The following is a 15,919-nucleotide window of genomic DNA, read 5'->3' on the forward strand; positions in this document are numbered from 1 at the left end:
ATTTTACCCCACATTCCGTTGTATAGCGCTGTGTATATCTTTTACGGTTTTTTTAACTTTTCACCAAAAAGTTTCTAAAAGAATAAATAGGGTCAAGCCTGCTTAGTAGCACTTATTAGTGTTCACAGGCGTTGTACGGCTTGATACCAGCAACCGAATTCCACCACCGGACTTCACGTCACGTAATTTCACCCGCATCATGTTGGCGCATGGCATTCCACAGCCCAGTTGTGGTAGCAATTACCGGCTGCAGTTTTCCCGAAAGGATACAACTCATGGACCTCCAAGCATAGAACATACTTCCACCTTCAAGGCTACATCGCAACACATCTCTTGACCTCTGGATTTGCAGATGTCCATGGGCGGCCCACCTCTTCCCATCACATAAGCCTCTTGTCCGTTTGCCCCCTTTTGAATAAAAAAAATCACATTTAGACTTGTAATAAAATTTAATAGGCACCCAAAACCATAACAGATTTTTATCACATAAGTATAATAAATATTTTAATCAAACTAAATGCAGTATTAAACTCAACTAAATACTTAATTTATAAAAAATATTAAACATAACAATATTGCCTTATTGCATTTTGTTTTTCATTCACTTATTTATACATTGTATATAGAGTATGTAACTATTAATTTCTTATAGGTAAGTATTTTACAATAGTTATGTTTTTTAATAGTTAGTATGCTTTGAGCTTTTATATTTTACCTACCCAATAACACAGTTTTTGTCTTATTTGAATCTACAATAAAAATTATCGAATGAGGTACAGTAGAAGATATTGATATACACAGTTGGTGTCAAGAATTCCTACAAATTTAGCTTTAAATCCTATTTCGTAAAGTATGAGCAATTTTTGTTCCTTACATAATATACCTATGGGGCCATCATTTCATCATCACATTTGAGAGACACTCTACCCAGTGTGATGTCACTTTTGATTGGAGTCAATATTAGAGCCAACATTATGTATTCTACCAGTTTTTAAAGAAGTAATTCTTTTAAACTTTCGAGTTGCATCAAAAACTACTAAATTGTTTACAGTATTACTATAAAGTAACAGTCTTTAACTAATAGACAAACAGTCTACAGGTTTATTAGGACTTTTCCTCTATGGGAATGTAATGTTTCGTTCATAGATTTTATGAGAGTTCAAAATCCCACATTTGAATGAATCATTACTATTGCATATAAATTAATAAATAATTATCGTTTGGCATGTAATCGGAACAGAATCTGCATATTTCTATTTGATTATCTATGGTTTCAAGTGTTTAATGTAACTCGGTCTCAGTTTGCTCAGTATTTCCGGGCTGAGTTCTGATATTCTATGATTTCTAAGGTGACTTTTCATATTTCCTCTCTGGGCATAACCTCGGCCACATATGGGACACTTAAATGGAGTCTCGCCTGTATGAAGCCTCATATGTTCTCGAAGATAGTCTTCGTGGTAGAAACTACCTTCACATATTGAACATACAGCAGGCCTGTGACCTGGAATTGACAGAGGTTTCAATTATTTGATAATGGTTTATATTAACGGCTGTTTTGCGGTAACATAATATGAAATATCTATCACACTAACCGCAAACTTAGCAAAACGTCGTAATAAATAAACAATTTTATATTTTGAAATAAGTAATGTTCACATTTTTAAATTCGTTTAAAAGTAATAAATCTTCATATCCTTACCAATTTAAAACAAAAAAAAATCCAATGTCAGTCTCTTTATCAAGTTATGGTCACACTTAGGCCCTTAAGTGCAAAACAATCTGTATCAATGCATCTCCTAAGAATAAAACTTTTTCTGTTATTGCAAAAACTGAGAACAGAACAGTTTTTATAAATTCAGTTAATGAGAGTGTAAATTTCTGTAGTATTGCATCAATTGAATTTAAAAGATTCTGTGTTATAGAGCTAAGTGAGAGTAAAACGATCCTTATTATTCCACTGACTGAGAGTAAAACAGTTTGCGTAATTGCACCAACTGAATGTAAAACAGTCTGTATTATTGCAGCAACTGAATTTAAAACATTCTGGACTATTGTACCAACTGAATTTAAAACATTCTGTACTACAGTGCAAACTGGTAGTAATACACATTTTGGTACAGGTCCACCAATTAAAAGTAGAAAAATCCGTATATTTACACCAACCAAGAGCATAATTTTTTTTATAATTGCACCAACTAATACAAAAACAATGTTTATAATTGCTCCAACTAAAACTAAAATATTTTTTATAATTGCACCAGTTGAGAGCAAAATATTGTGTGTTATTCCACCAAATGAGACTAATACAATCTTTATAACTGCACTAACTAAGAGCAAAACCTTCTGTTTTAATGTATCAATTATATGTAAGAAATTCACTATTGTAGCACCAACAAGGAGAAAAACACTCTGAATAGTTGCACCAACTGAAATTAAAACATCTACATTATTGCATACAAAACATTGGTTTTTGAATTATAAAGTGGAAGTATGTGAAGCAGACACCTAGGACTAACTTTTTTCTGTAATTTCTCACTCTCTACTTCATTGTATCTCTGCCAAGAGACATCATTGGGTGACCTGTTTGTTGCAAGATTTATACATATACCTTTCATAAAATTCCTCCACAATGCACTTTTCAGGCAAACTTTTTGCAGATACAACAAAAGTTTGAAATGAAGTTCCTTGAGCAGTGTTTCCAGGATGATAATATGATATGCTCTTTAAATAAGCCTTTCTTTAAGGTATGTAACCTTAAAGAACAGTGTGAAAAGTAAACTTCTATCTAAAAAAGTAGTCATTTTGCAAGAGTTGGGAGTGATCTCTTACCATCGGGTATTACATTCGTTTGTCCTATTTCAATATAATTATGAATGTTAAAAGTGCCTATACTAAGGTCATACTGAAAGTTTTTTTTATGGAACAGCTAAGCTACAGTGTTTACCGCAGCCCATACTCTCTTGTAACACCAGAGCAATCACAAGATCGTTGCCGATGGGATAAAGCGTCGAATACATGTACGTATGAATTCTAAAAGTGACAAGCGAGGATCAAACCGGAGGTCCGTGGTGAGAGTCAACGTTTCAACCTTTTACGCCACCGATCACCGATCCTCACTAATAGTACCACATCATAGGGCGAGGAAATAGTTTTTTCGCATATAGTGTGTTTATACAAGTTGGTACAAGTTTATACTTGTATATGAAATTTCTTTGGCTGTACTATTTGTATCTTGCTTTGATGACAATACAAACAAATTAGTTAAATGTCGTTTCCAGCTTTTTTCATTTGTTTTTCTTTCTGTCAAAATAAGTGAACCTAATGAACAAATTCAAGTGAAAGTAGCCCAAAATTGGTTTAATCATTTTCAATTAGGGAATTTTTATGTCAAATATGCACCTCGATTTGGTCGCCCTGTTACGGATAAAATGGACGCAAAATATGAACAAGTGGTGAAAGTTCGCCATATCAGTAGTCACGCCATAGACGAATAATTGGAAATTGACCACAAACCAGTTTCAGCCCATTTGAAAAAACTAGGTACAGAAAAATGTTTAATGTTTGGGTGCAACACGAGCTCACTGAAAGAAACCTAATGAACTTAATGAAATCCGAACCATTTTAGAAAAGATTTATAACTTCCTAGCTAAAAGAGGTTTATGTTCGAAAAGGACGTCCGAAAAATATCGTGGTCCAAGGAACCATCGATTCTGATGGTTCTGCCCGGGTTTTTGGTCTTTTCCAAATGGCATGTTCACTGTCAGATGTCAAGGAGTAGTCGGTTTAAGAAAACAATTAGAATAAATATTATCTTAGATAAGCAAATCGTATAATGGCCAATTTAGCAGAACAAAGAGCTGCGATTGTAGTGCTCAGTGAGCAAGTATTCGTGAAATATAAAGAGACCTAAGGTAAATCGAAACACAGTAACAACCTGGATAAGGTGGCATGCTGAAGAGGGTAATCTTGAAGACAAACGACGACATAACCATAACATAACATAACAGAAATGCAAAACCAATATGAAGAACACCCCTTTACTCCTACCCGGTATTTTTCAGCAAGTTACGACGTTTGTGAAGTAAGGAATAATTTGCACAGTGTTGGACTGCATTACAGACATTATGCTAAGACTGTTCACTTAACGCATGCACAAAAATCTACGAGATTAACTCTTGGACGTGATTATTTAGACTTCGACTGAAGAAACACCATCTCTACAGACGAAAAATCATTTCGCTCTTCTCAACACGAAGATCACGCACGAATTTTTAGAACTATGTCAATTTTATGGAAGAAACAATGTTGGTTGACATTGCAAACAGTTTACTCGCGTGAAGAAGCTCCTGCTTTCTCCTATGTTCAAGAAAACACGTTAGACTTAGTATCCCGTAGCACGAATGAGGAGGTAGACAATATTGTAGTTGATAGAGCTCTAGTCCACGATAATAATGATAATGATACGTAAATCAATTGTAAATGAAAAACAGTAAAATTAAACGTAGAAATTAGTCTGGGACAGACTTGACAGGTTCATTAATAATAAGTTTTAGACTAAAAAGGCTAGAACCCAGAGTCGTATAGCCAGTAAATAAAACAATAATTATTGTTCTTTTATTTCCATTAACGTTTATTCTATATTACTATAATGATTATTCCGTTTTCCAATAATGTTTATTCCGTTTCTATCATAGTTGCGTGAATGTACCTGTGTTTCATTTACGTGTTTTACCCGTTTAGATGTTAGAACTTCTTTTCGTCATTTTCTTGAAAACTGTGCATTACCTTGTAATAAGATTAGTAGCACTATAATCGTCGAACAAAGCTCTATCAACTACAATATATAAAAATTGTTTAGGTTAGTAGTACATACTCAATCAACATCTGGCAAAAAACAAACTATCATGAGTTTCTGAGTTCTGAGTTTTACTATGGTCTTTGGGAAAAAATAATATTATATTTTATTTTGTTCATTAGAAAAGAGATGAAACAATCAAATATTAAATAGCGACGATACAAATTATTTAGATTTGAAAGAGCAACATCTTAAGTCAATTTCCTAATATGCAAATATTGGTGTTGAGCAGGTTGTCAACTGTAACATAGATACTGTAGATGAAGCCACAACCTGAGAGTTGAACAAAGTCCCCCATGGTTCATAAATTTCGTGTTCAAATTTAATTTAATCAAATATTACTTAAAGATTTATATTGTGAATGTTTTAATATTGTGCCTTATCTACTTAGTGCTTACTACATGTACAGTAAAAGCTCTTTATTTGTGGGGTATTTTTTTTATGGAATAGTAGGACAAACGAGTGTAAGGGTCACCTGGTGTTAAGTGATCACCGCCGCCCACAATCTCTTGCAACACCAGAGGAATCACAGGAGCGTTGGAGGCCTTTAAGGAAGGTGTACACGGTTTTTTTGGTGGTACCCATGTCGTATCGTCCCGGAAACATCGCACAAGGAAGCTCATTTCACAGCTTTGTAGTACATAGAAGAAAGCTCCTTGAAAACCGCACTGTGGAGGACCGCCACACATCCAGATGGTAGGGATGATATCCTAACTTGTCGTGGGAAGGTGGAATCTGGCGCCAGGAATCACGTTAAACAGCTCTTCGAAACACTCCCCTTGATAAATGTGGTAGAAGCACATCTCTATGCTACGCCAAGTGATCCAGCCGTTCACAGAGCATTGGGTCCCCGACATATTTAAGTTCCGTAAATATAGCGCGAATAAAAAACTATGACAAAATAAAGAACAAATATATTAAAAAAATCAAAGCAAAAAAAGCCTGTTAGTGCAACACCAAATCAAAAGTTTTTAAGAAATCTTTAGCCACAAATATAATTTATTTTAATCTGTGAATAGTTAAAAGATGTATGTTAGTGTTGTTAGTTTAGCTGGGCTGTTTACACATTTACCTCTTGATTGGGCCATTAAAACATGTTTAAGGAAGTGCAAATAAGGAGCTTTTATTGTATCTGATCATACCCTATTTTTACTAACTAGGGTGCCAAGACAATACGAAGCCTGTGAGTGCAATACGAACTATTATAGGTTATACTATGAATAAGATTAGTTTGTTATACACACCTGTGTGAACTGATCTTTCATGGACAACTAGAGATTTAGCACATTTGTAAGATTTATTGCAAATGTTGCAAACGAATTCCTTCTTGGGATTCAGGTGCTTCTCATGAACGGATTTATTATGTGATGATAATTCATTATTGTATGCAAACTTCTTATCACATTTCGGGCATGCAAACTTCTTATCTTGTGAGTGCCGTCTTTTGATATGCTTCTTTAGATGGTATGCACATGACAGCACCAAGTTACACTGTGGACACTTCACTGGATTCTTATAATGTTTTTTTCTTTTGTGTACACTAAGCAATGGAGCTGTCTCAAAAACTTCACCACACAGATCACATAATGTCCCGAGCTCAGATTTCTTGTTAACTTTTTTAGGTAGCTTAATTTTTATATGTTTACGTTTTGAAACAACATTCTGTTTTTTTGGCAGAGATTTTGATATGCTTGATGATTTAATACTGTAAGCAAATGCAGTTTATAATTAGTACCTATATATTTTAAGTGTAGTCTAATTTAATTTATATACCAAAATTTAGCTGAGCAACACTTAACCAACAATCCAGATGACACCTTGTACATAAAATCAGTATATAAATTAAATATGTACATTTAATCCCAGAAATGAGGGTAATTACTAAAAAAACAAAATATTTTAACAATGTTAACTAATGTAATATTAAAGATGTTATTACCACCATTTATTGCCAATCCACAAAAATTCACCCTCTAAAATGGATGAGGCTAATTTACTAGTACTCTTAGGGCATTTTTTCTTGCCTGAAGTTCTTCTTACTGAATGTTTTTTCACTTTAGATTCTTTCTTAATATAATTTTCTTCTGTTAAATGTTCTTCAATAAAAATATTATCAAAATGTTCATTCACAATGAAGTCATCATCAGAGTCATGTTTAATATCACCTGGTTCAAGTTCTACATTTAACTGATTATTAGTATTAGCATCACTAAAGTCAAACTGTTCTAATTTTATCATTAAATTATTTTGTAAGATATGAGATGATTCTTTAAACTTATCAATAAATTTGCTAATATCATCCAATGTGTCATTGCATGTTGCACATATGTTTTGGGGGTAGCCTTCAATGTCAACTATCTGAAACACATGGGACACTTTTAAATATGCAACAGTTTTGTATTAAGTTATAAGTTTATTTAAATAATAGCAATTAGATTAAAAATAAGAAATATTACTTACAGTTTCCTTCAGACATTTTGATATTGTTTTTACTAGATTTTTATCTTCATTATCCTGATCAAATAAGGGTATCGTCGCTCCAGATTCAAGACATATTCGACACAAACGTAACATGCTTAAACTATTTGACACTTTTTTCTGTGTTAATTGCACTAAACAAAATAATTTTTAAATTTAACATCACAGGTTAACAAGACAAGAACATGGCAATTCATAACTGTAGTCTGAATTTTTTTTAAATCGCCGCTAAATACATATTACACTATAATAATTTAAGATATTTTGTTTCACTCACAGTTCCTATTTAATATTATTTTGATAATAAGATTTTATATAATAATAACATAATGTTTGCTTTCATATTTTGTAAAGTTGTACTGTTTAGTATTTACATTGTCAATTTGTCATCTGTCATTTACACTATTTTGACAATTTGATTTTTTTACTTGATGGTGATCTGGGGTCGAGGGATACTGTAGTTGAATGTAGCCATGTGTAAAACATACTCTTTATAATAATAATATAAATGCATTACTGTTGAAAATATTTAAGTTAACACTACCTTCTATTTCTAATTGATATTCTTCTAATTCTAGACCAACCAAAAATATATTATATAGCTCAGTCGAAACCACTCCCTCGCACTTTCTATGCATAAATATATTGCCTGTACATCTTGAACAAGATCACAAGACTAATCATAGACAACTTATTATTATCGGGCTGTCGACTGTCATCAGGTGATTGAATTGGGGAAAAGTCCTGAATTAGGATAAAAAGTCCATAAATTTTCTGAATTATCATGTCTGGAAAGGAAAAACTAGCCATTTTCCCATCTCGAGGGTAAGTCATTTTGTTAAAATCAAAAGCTAGTCAAATATCATCTTTATTTATACTTTCCAATAAGTCTTATTTCTATGAGTATTTCAGGGCTCAAATGTTAATGAAGGCCCGTTTAGCTGGAGCACAAAAGGGCCATGGGTTACTCAAGAAAAAAGCTGATGCTTTACAAGTGAGATTCCGTATGATTCTCAGTAAAATTATTGAGGTCAGTATCAGTCTTTTTTTGTCTACTGTACGTTTTGAAATTACTTGCTAAATCGTTAGTATAATGCATAGACTAATGAAAAAGAAACAAGACTGAATATTACCGTGGTTAACTATCGAACCGAGGCAAAAGAAGTATTTAGTGTGCTTCAGTTTCCAACCCAAGTCCCCATTATTTATTAGTTGAGTTGAACAATTATAACATCCTTAAAAAAATTTGAATTATACCTAATATAATGTTAACATAATATATTATATTTATCAGCATTTTTAACTTTTTTTTCTTATTATTTAGAAGCTTTTTTATTTAGTCTATATATTTAGTTATAGTATTAGGATCTATATTTATTAGTTTATTGATCTATCAAGTGATTTTGATGAAATGTGAGTATTATTAAATATTTTTTACCTGCTGTTTTGTACCTGTTGGAGTAACATTGAATATTTCTATTTTCAGACTAAAACCCTTATGGGTGAAGTGATGAAAGAAGCCGCATTTTCTCTTGCTGAAGCCAAGTTTACAACTGGAGACTTCAATCAAGTGGTCTTGCAAAATGTCACTAAAGCTCAAATCAAAATCCGCTCTAAGAAAGATAATGTTGCTGGTATGGTATTAATCAATTTTTAATTTAATTTTTTGTAACAAAATTCCTTAGTGCAGGCTATGGATAGGGATTTGGCTGTACGATCAAACTGAAAAAATATGAAACAAAAACCTTAACTAAAACATATAACCAAAGTGTTATAGTTATATCAAGTGAATTGTTTTTGTAATATTTAAATATTTTTAAACATTTTATTGAATGTTTTTTTTTATTGAGAACCTTCTAAAATCATGCAAGTAAATTAGAAAATTAATTGTATGTAGACCAACCAAGCATGATAGTTTGATATGTTCTTATAATATGATAAAGTGAAGCTTAAATTTTATAATAATGAACTGTACAAAGTTAATTCAATATTTATTATAGGATGAATGTTCTAGGTGTCACACTCCCAATATTTGAGTCTTATCAAGATGGCTCGGACACATATGAGCTTGCTGGTCTTGCTAGAGGTGGTCAGCAACTATCCAAGTTGAAGAAGAACTTCCAAAGTGCTGTTAAGTTGCTTGTGGAGCTGGCTTCTCTGCAAACTTCATTTGTAACACTCGATGAAGTTATCAAGATTACTAACAGGCGTGTGAATGCTATTGAACATGGTGAGTTTCTGAGTATAATAAAGAATACATAATAAGTTATATAAAATCTAGGTTGTCTTCTGATTGCCAGTTGGCATAGGCCTCCTCTAACTTTTCCATTCATTTCTATCTTTGGCAACGCGGCTCCAGGTTACTCCTGGGAAATTGGCCAGGTCGTCCTCCTATCTTTAGTGGGGTCTTTCCCTGTTTCTTGCCATTTCTAGGGTAAATATTTTGTAATTGCTGCCTCTAATGTGGTTGAGTGTGCTTCATAATGCAACCTACATAGTGAGAAAAACATGACCTGTTGCAACAACACTAGGTTAATGTCATGACATTTTATGTAGACTTTATATTTTAGGAGACTTATATATATATATATATATATATATATATCTAATCTTATAATAGCATTGTACGTAACATATGTTTGCAACAATCTCTCGATTTCTGCATAATTAGAGTCTTCTTTTAAATAAAACACTTTTTTTCCCTTTAAAACATGTTTTCAGTGGGACTAGTTCCCCTGAAAGGTCTTGAAATGTCGGGTTAACTAAAATAAAAATGTAACTTTTACGCAAACATCTAATCTAAAGCCGTTACAATTACACGCGTTTTAATCCTTTAAAAGTGTTTTATTTAAATGTGTAAAACTCGCGTTAATCAAAGAATATACTAGTATTCTTTAATGTAACACTTATGTATTAACATGGGTTATTTAACTTTTAATTTTAACATTCTTATGTCCATGGGGACATGGGCGTACTCTTCTACCTCTTATGTTATTTGTTTTTTTCTTATTTGTAATCATTTAGTGTGTAATTGTTTTGTGTCCCAAATAAAATAAAATATATCACAAAACATGTATCTGTGTACCACACTCTTGGAGCTAAGTTGTCTTGTTAATTGTTAAAACTATATCTTTTGCACTCTTAACTTGCACCAAACTGCTTGGAAAAGAACAATGATATAATCAGATGATTCAAAAACGAGGGGCATTCAATAATAATAGTAAGAATGAGTTACATTCTGCAATCAAAACTAGCTGTTAAATCTGGCAAATTGATCACATTAGGTAGTAACCTAATCTAACGAATTGGAAGAATCAGATTAAGTTAAAAAGCAGAAACAATTTTAACAGTAGTGTAAAATGCACACGAACTTTTAGGGATGAATAATCCAACAGAATGGAACTGTGACAGTAAGATTCTTAACATCTATGGTTCGAATTATGAACATGGATGTAATGTGGGTTCACCATTATGATCCAGATATAAAATAATAGTCTATTACCCTGGAAGAGAGCATGGCAGAGAAAAGACCATGGGTTCTTTGTTTTGGGATAGTAAGTGTAGTCATAATTGGAATATCTCTACAAAGAATACAGATAAAAAACTTCTTAACGAAATTTGTGAGGCAAACAAGCAGAAATTGTTTTGGCCCATCAAGAAAATGCTCCAGCGCAAAGATCCGCCGTTGGTATGGTTTAATTCAAGGTTCTGGCTTCAATATACTTTATGCAGATTCACCCATGAAAGGACAGAGATTCGAAGATCATGAAGTGGTAATCGCAGTACACGATATTTAGGTGTGTAGGATGAATAGTAAAGTAGTTTTTAAGTAAAAAAAAGGAAAAAAATAATTCTTCTCCTGGGGTTCTTGCTCCAAAGATAAGTAGATCGCTTTACACAGCAATCATAAGACCAATTATCTGCCGCATAGCAGCGACAGGAGCAGGACAAAGCTTGCGACCGTACAAACCAAGCTGCAACAATTTCAGCGGCTCGCCTGCACAGTTATAACAGGACGCCTGCGCACCACGCCAACATCCGTCCTAGAAACCATCCTGTGGCTAACACCACTTGACACACACATTCAATGCAATTCACAATTGCATTTCAATTCATGAATTGCACATGAGGAATGACACCCTGGCCCATAAGGCAAAAGAGAAAGCTGATCTCCTGTGCACTCTTTTTGCCTCCAACTCGACTCTTGACGACAACGGAAAAACACCGCCGACCATCCCGCGGTGTCAGAGCTCTATGCCTGAAGTACAGTTCAGACAGAAAACTGTTAGGCGAGCTGTTTTCGTTGGACGTCAGGAAGTCGAGCGGGCCGGATGGCGTTTCTCCAATCGTGCTTAGAACATGTACCCCTAAGTTGACGCCGGTGCTAACGCGTTTATTCCGGCACTCTTATTCCAAAGGCGTAGTCGCTGCCTCAGGGAAGTCAGCCCTTGTCCATCCGATCCTTAAAAAAGGAGGCAGTTCGGATCCGGCAAACTCCAGGCCTATAGCCATTTCCTCCCTGCTCTCCAACATCATGGAGAGCATAATTAACCGCCAGCTTTTCGTATACCTAGACGGTCACCAGTTGATCAACGACTGACAGTATGGCTTTCGCCATGGTCGATTGGCAGGTGATCTTCTGATATACCTAACAGATAGATGGGCCGCGGCTATTGAAAGCAAGGGGGAAGGCCTGGCAGTTAGCCTGGATATAGAGAAGGCCTTTAATCGTGTATGGCACAAGGCGCTTCTCTTAAAATTTCCATCATTTGGACAATTAATCAAACGTCACTTTGATAATCTCAACGACACCTTCTAGGTTGTCGCTGCTATTATCGTTTCAAGTTGTATAGATATATTTGCCATACAATATACTTACTTAAAAAATATTATTAAAATAATTATATGTGATTTACTAAAGCTGGTCTGAGTGACCAATTTGACGTGGAAGTCGACGTGCATCAAGGTTCAGCTCTCAGCCCATTACTCTTTAACTTAGTGATGAACCACATTATAGCAGACGTTCAGAAAAAGCCCCCGTGGAACATCTTGTACGCAGATCGCTATGTCATCTAAATCTCATTAGTGAAGACGTGGAGGAGCTACAGACCACACTAGAACAATGACGCAGTGCTTTGGAAAATGCTGGACTGAGAGTTAGCAGACAGAAGACTGTGTATATGCACTGTAGCTTCTCCAACTCACCATACAACTCTAGAAAACCCTACTCAAAAGGGTAGTTCTTTAAATACCTTGGCTCTATCCTGACGAGCGACGGCACCATAGAGCTCGACGTCTCCAACCGCATTAACACTGGCTGGATGAAATGGAGGGAGCTAACAGGTGTGCTGTGTGACTCTAAAAATGCCCATACCAATAAAAGGCAAAGTCTACAAAACTGCCGTAAGACCAGCACTAATGTACGGCTCGGAATGCTGACCGCTCAAAAAGCAGCAGGAACACAGGATGCGTGTCGCCGAGATGAAAATGCTCAGATGGTCTGGTGGCGTCACTCGCTTGGACAAAGTGAGGAATGAGCACATCCGCGGCACTTTTAGAGTTAGGCCAATCCCAGAAAAGCTGTTGGAGACTAGATTGAGGTGGTATGGGCATGTCACGAGGCGTCCAAAAGATCATATGACCAAGAGAGTGCTTGATATTAACACCGGACCAAGAGGACGCGGAAGACCCCGATTAACATGGAAATCAGTAATAGACAAAGATCTACAAAAAGCCCAAAATATAGACCCGCAGACGACCCAGGACAGAACGTCCTGGCGAAGACTGATTAGGAGAGCCAACCCCAACTAAAATGGGATATTCTATTTAACAGGATTTTTTTACTACCAAGTAATTTAAGTCATTTTGTTGATCGTGTATGCGTAGAAAGTAATGCCAATGGCCGCCTGAGAAATAAGTCGACGAGTGTTGAGTTACATTTTTTTACATTTTACTATCCGCACGTTTTGTATTACTTATTCAATTTTAAATGGTCATATTATATTCATTACATAATTTTTGAATATTTACATTTTGTGTAAAATTGGTGACGCAGAGTCTGGGATGTGGTCCTTAGCGCCTAAACTATATTTTGACTTTTGACACTTAACAGCGACATAGCACAGATAATATTTAGTTTTTCAAGGTTTGCGCATAATTCATTCAATCTAACATCGTAAAAAAAATCAAAATATTAATTCATCTTCCAATTTGAGTGTGAAACCATCAAGGAAGCTGCAAACGCGTTACAAAGTAAAACATAAAATAAAAATAATAAGACTTACACATTTGAAAATATTTAACTTTTAGGCTGATAGCCGACAATCAGGTAGTTTTTATAAAAAACTTTTAAGTCCAAATGTCTCTAAAATGGTTAGATTTAGAATAGGGTGTTTCATAGTAAAATAAGTCAGCAACGATGTAGATTATGTGCCCTTAACGGGAATAGGTTGACTTAACCTGTAATTCTGTATAATTGGCCTACAAGCTGGAAGCGAAGGTATCGAGTTCGGGAAATAGGCCCTAAAAAGAGCTCTAGTTTTTTTTAAATATATTTGTGTACTTAACATTTTAGACGCACACTTGACCAATAGTAAGCTAAATTTATAAATTAAACATTTCAGTAATCATTCCGCGACTTGAGCGCACATTGGCCTATATTATTTCCGAGCTGGATGAGTTGGAACGTGAGGAGTTCTACCGCCTGAAGAAAATCCAGGACAAGAAGAAGATCATTAAAGATAAGGCCGAAGCTGTGAGTACACTTTGTTTTCTGTTTTTTAATTTTCAAGTTATTTTTCAAATTATGAAGAGTTGTCTACGGTTTTCAAGTTTGCGTATTATTGACTTTTTCCGCAGGCATCATATTCAAAACTTATTCCACATTTTATAATCAGTTTATCAGTGTATCATTGTATTGGTGTTTCATAGCATTGTAGGAGATCCTTACCGAAAAAAGTAAGAGTCTAAGTTAATCTGTAGATTTCATTCTGACATTTTCAGTCGAATGATATTTTCTTAACGAGATAACGAATTACAACCGAATCCATACATATTTTGATGAAAAAGTAGCATCTAGTATATTAGATTACATAAGTAGTATCTAGTATATAAGAAAATAATACTGGAATCAATAATGAAAAAATAAATGCCTTTATGCCATCCGATAGTTACATGATATGTTTACATTTTTATAGAAAAAAGCAGCGTTGGCAGCCGCTGGCGTCCTTGCTAGTGCCGATGTCCGGGATATCGCGAATCTGCTCGATGAGGGTGACGAAGATTTGCTTTTTTAAGTACTCCTTCAAAGTAACGTCTTTTAGAAACAAAACTGGCAACATCGTATGGCTCGTCCCATCGTCAGATAAACCAGAATGTTGCGTATATTCCAGTGTTTCATTTCGTTGTGTGGGTTACGCTTGTAAAACTCTCCTTACGGCTAATAAGCTCAAAATAACATTTTTCGCTCAATTGTTGACAAACCGGAGTTCTCACACACATTTTTAGTCTTGCAACACTGGAGTACATGTAGCATCATGGATAACATGTCAGTTTTGACAGTTCATGATATTAAAGCTCTGTACATACCTGTTATCGTTGTTGTTTGATGCTGTTTAACTCGAGAGGTGTGTTCCGTTGTTATTACGGTATGTACGTAGTTAGCTTGTTTAGTAGATGTCTTGTATGTAAGCATTCCAATGGATTTGTAATTAATGTTGTAATCACTACAGAGTTCTTAAATGAATATTGTCGTCCACCCAAAGATTTCCACAGATAAGTAATATAAGAATAAGTTTTGATACACTTATTAATTATCCTTCAACTTTATTAATTGACAATTTTTTTTATCTGTGGACTTAAAATTAATTTTACATCATTCAGTATAAATACACCAATAAGTATTGTTTTTGAGTTGTTGTTTTAATAGATGATGAATATTATAAGTGAAATTATGTAAATACAATATAATAAAAAAATATAAATGCAATATAATAATTATTGAATTATTATTTGTTTTATTTATAGTTCAGTCCTTGAAGTTGATTCAATCTTTGAAGTTGTTTAAAGTGGACACGATTTTTCATCACATTACACACTGCGCGGCAAAACTGTGCTCGTGACGTTTCCATAGTTGCTGCATCGTCAGTTTAACTGATTTTTTTTTATGAAAAAAAGGAACGAGACGAGCAGGACGTTTAGGTTATGGTAATTCACATGACCTGCCCATTACAATGCAAAGCAGGCTCAGGATTCTTGAAAAACCCAAAAATTCTGAGTGGCACTACAATGTCGCTCGTCACCTTAAGACATGAGATTTTAAGTATCATTTGCCCAGTAGTTTCGCCCTTTAGACCGAAACACAATGTTTACACATTACTGCTTCACGGCAGAAAAAGGCAACGTTGTGGTACCCATAATCTAGCCGGCATCCTGTGCAAAGGAGCCTCCCACGGGATTGTAGTGATTAGTAGTAGAAATAATGGAAGATTTCGACTACGTTTATATATTGGAGAACAGACCGGTTGTGTGTAAATTCGACATGTGGGATTGATAGCTATATAGCAATATAGGTAACGCGAATTATCA

At 34.6% G+C, this 15,919-nt stretch overlaps 2 protein-coding genes across 6 annotated transcripts; one reads left to right on the forward strand and one right to left on the reverse strand.

Annotated features, from left to right (window-relative positions):
- Positions 1-430: 430 nt before the first annotated feature.
- On the reverse strand, positions 431-7,700 carry LOC126974086 (zinc finger protein 595-like). 5 transcript variants are annotated; one of them, XR_007731474.1, is made up of 6 exons: positions 7,611-7,700; positions 7,316-7,467; positions 6,795-7,213; positions 6,100-6,560; positions 1,700-2,426; positions 1,352-1,501 (listed from the first exon to the last, which is right to left on the reverse strand). XR_007731474.1 is itself a non-coding variant. In XM_050821491.1 (4 exons), the coding sequence occupies exons 1-4, from the start codon at positions 7,427-7,429 to the stop codon at positions 1,266-1,268; spliced, it is 1,230 nt and encodes a 409-aa protein (XP_050677448.1). In that variant the 5' UTR covers positions 7,430-7,694; the 3' UTR covers positions 431-1,265. The 5 variants fall into 5 exon arrangements, 1 of the variants encoding a protein (XP_050677448.1); XR_007731476.1 differs by having other exon boundaries at positions 6,795-7,209; positions 7,316-7,694; XR_007731475.1 differs by having other exon boundaries at positions 6,798-7,213; positions 7,316-7,694.
- A 290-nt stretch (positions 7,701-7,990) lies between these two features.
- LOC126974138 (V-type proton ATPase subunit D) lies at positions 7,991-15,339 on the forward strand. The gene is made up of 6 exons (XM_050821573.1): positions 7,991-8,158; positions 8,246-8,363; positions 8,820-8,967; positions 9,348-9,563; positions 13,957-14,087; positions 14,530-15,339. Exons 1-6 carry the CDS (start codon positions 8,118-8,120, stop codon positions 14,626-14,628), a joined length of 753 nt encoding a protein of 250 aa, XP_050677530.1. The 5' UTR covers positions 7,991-8,117; the 3' UTR covers positions 14,629-15,339.
- The last annotated feature ends 580 nt before the right edge of the window (positions 15,340-15,919 follow it).

The sequence above is a fragment of the Leptidea sinapis genome, chromosome 31 (assembly GCF_905404315.1).
Source record: "Leptidea sinapis chromosome 31, ilLepSina1.1, whole genome shotgun sequence".
Taxonomy (NCBI): domain Eukaryota; kingdom Metazoa; phylum Arthropoda; class Insecta; order Lepidoptera; family Pieridae; genus Leptidea; species Leptidea sinapis.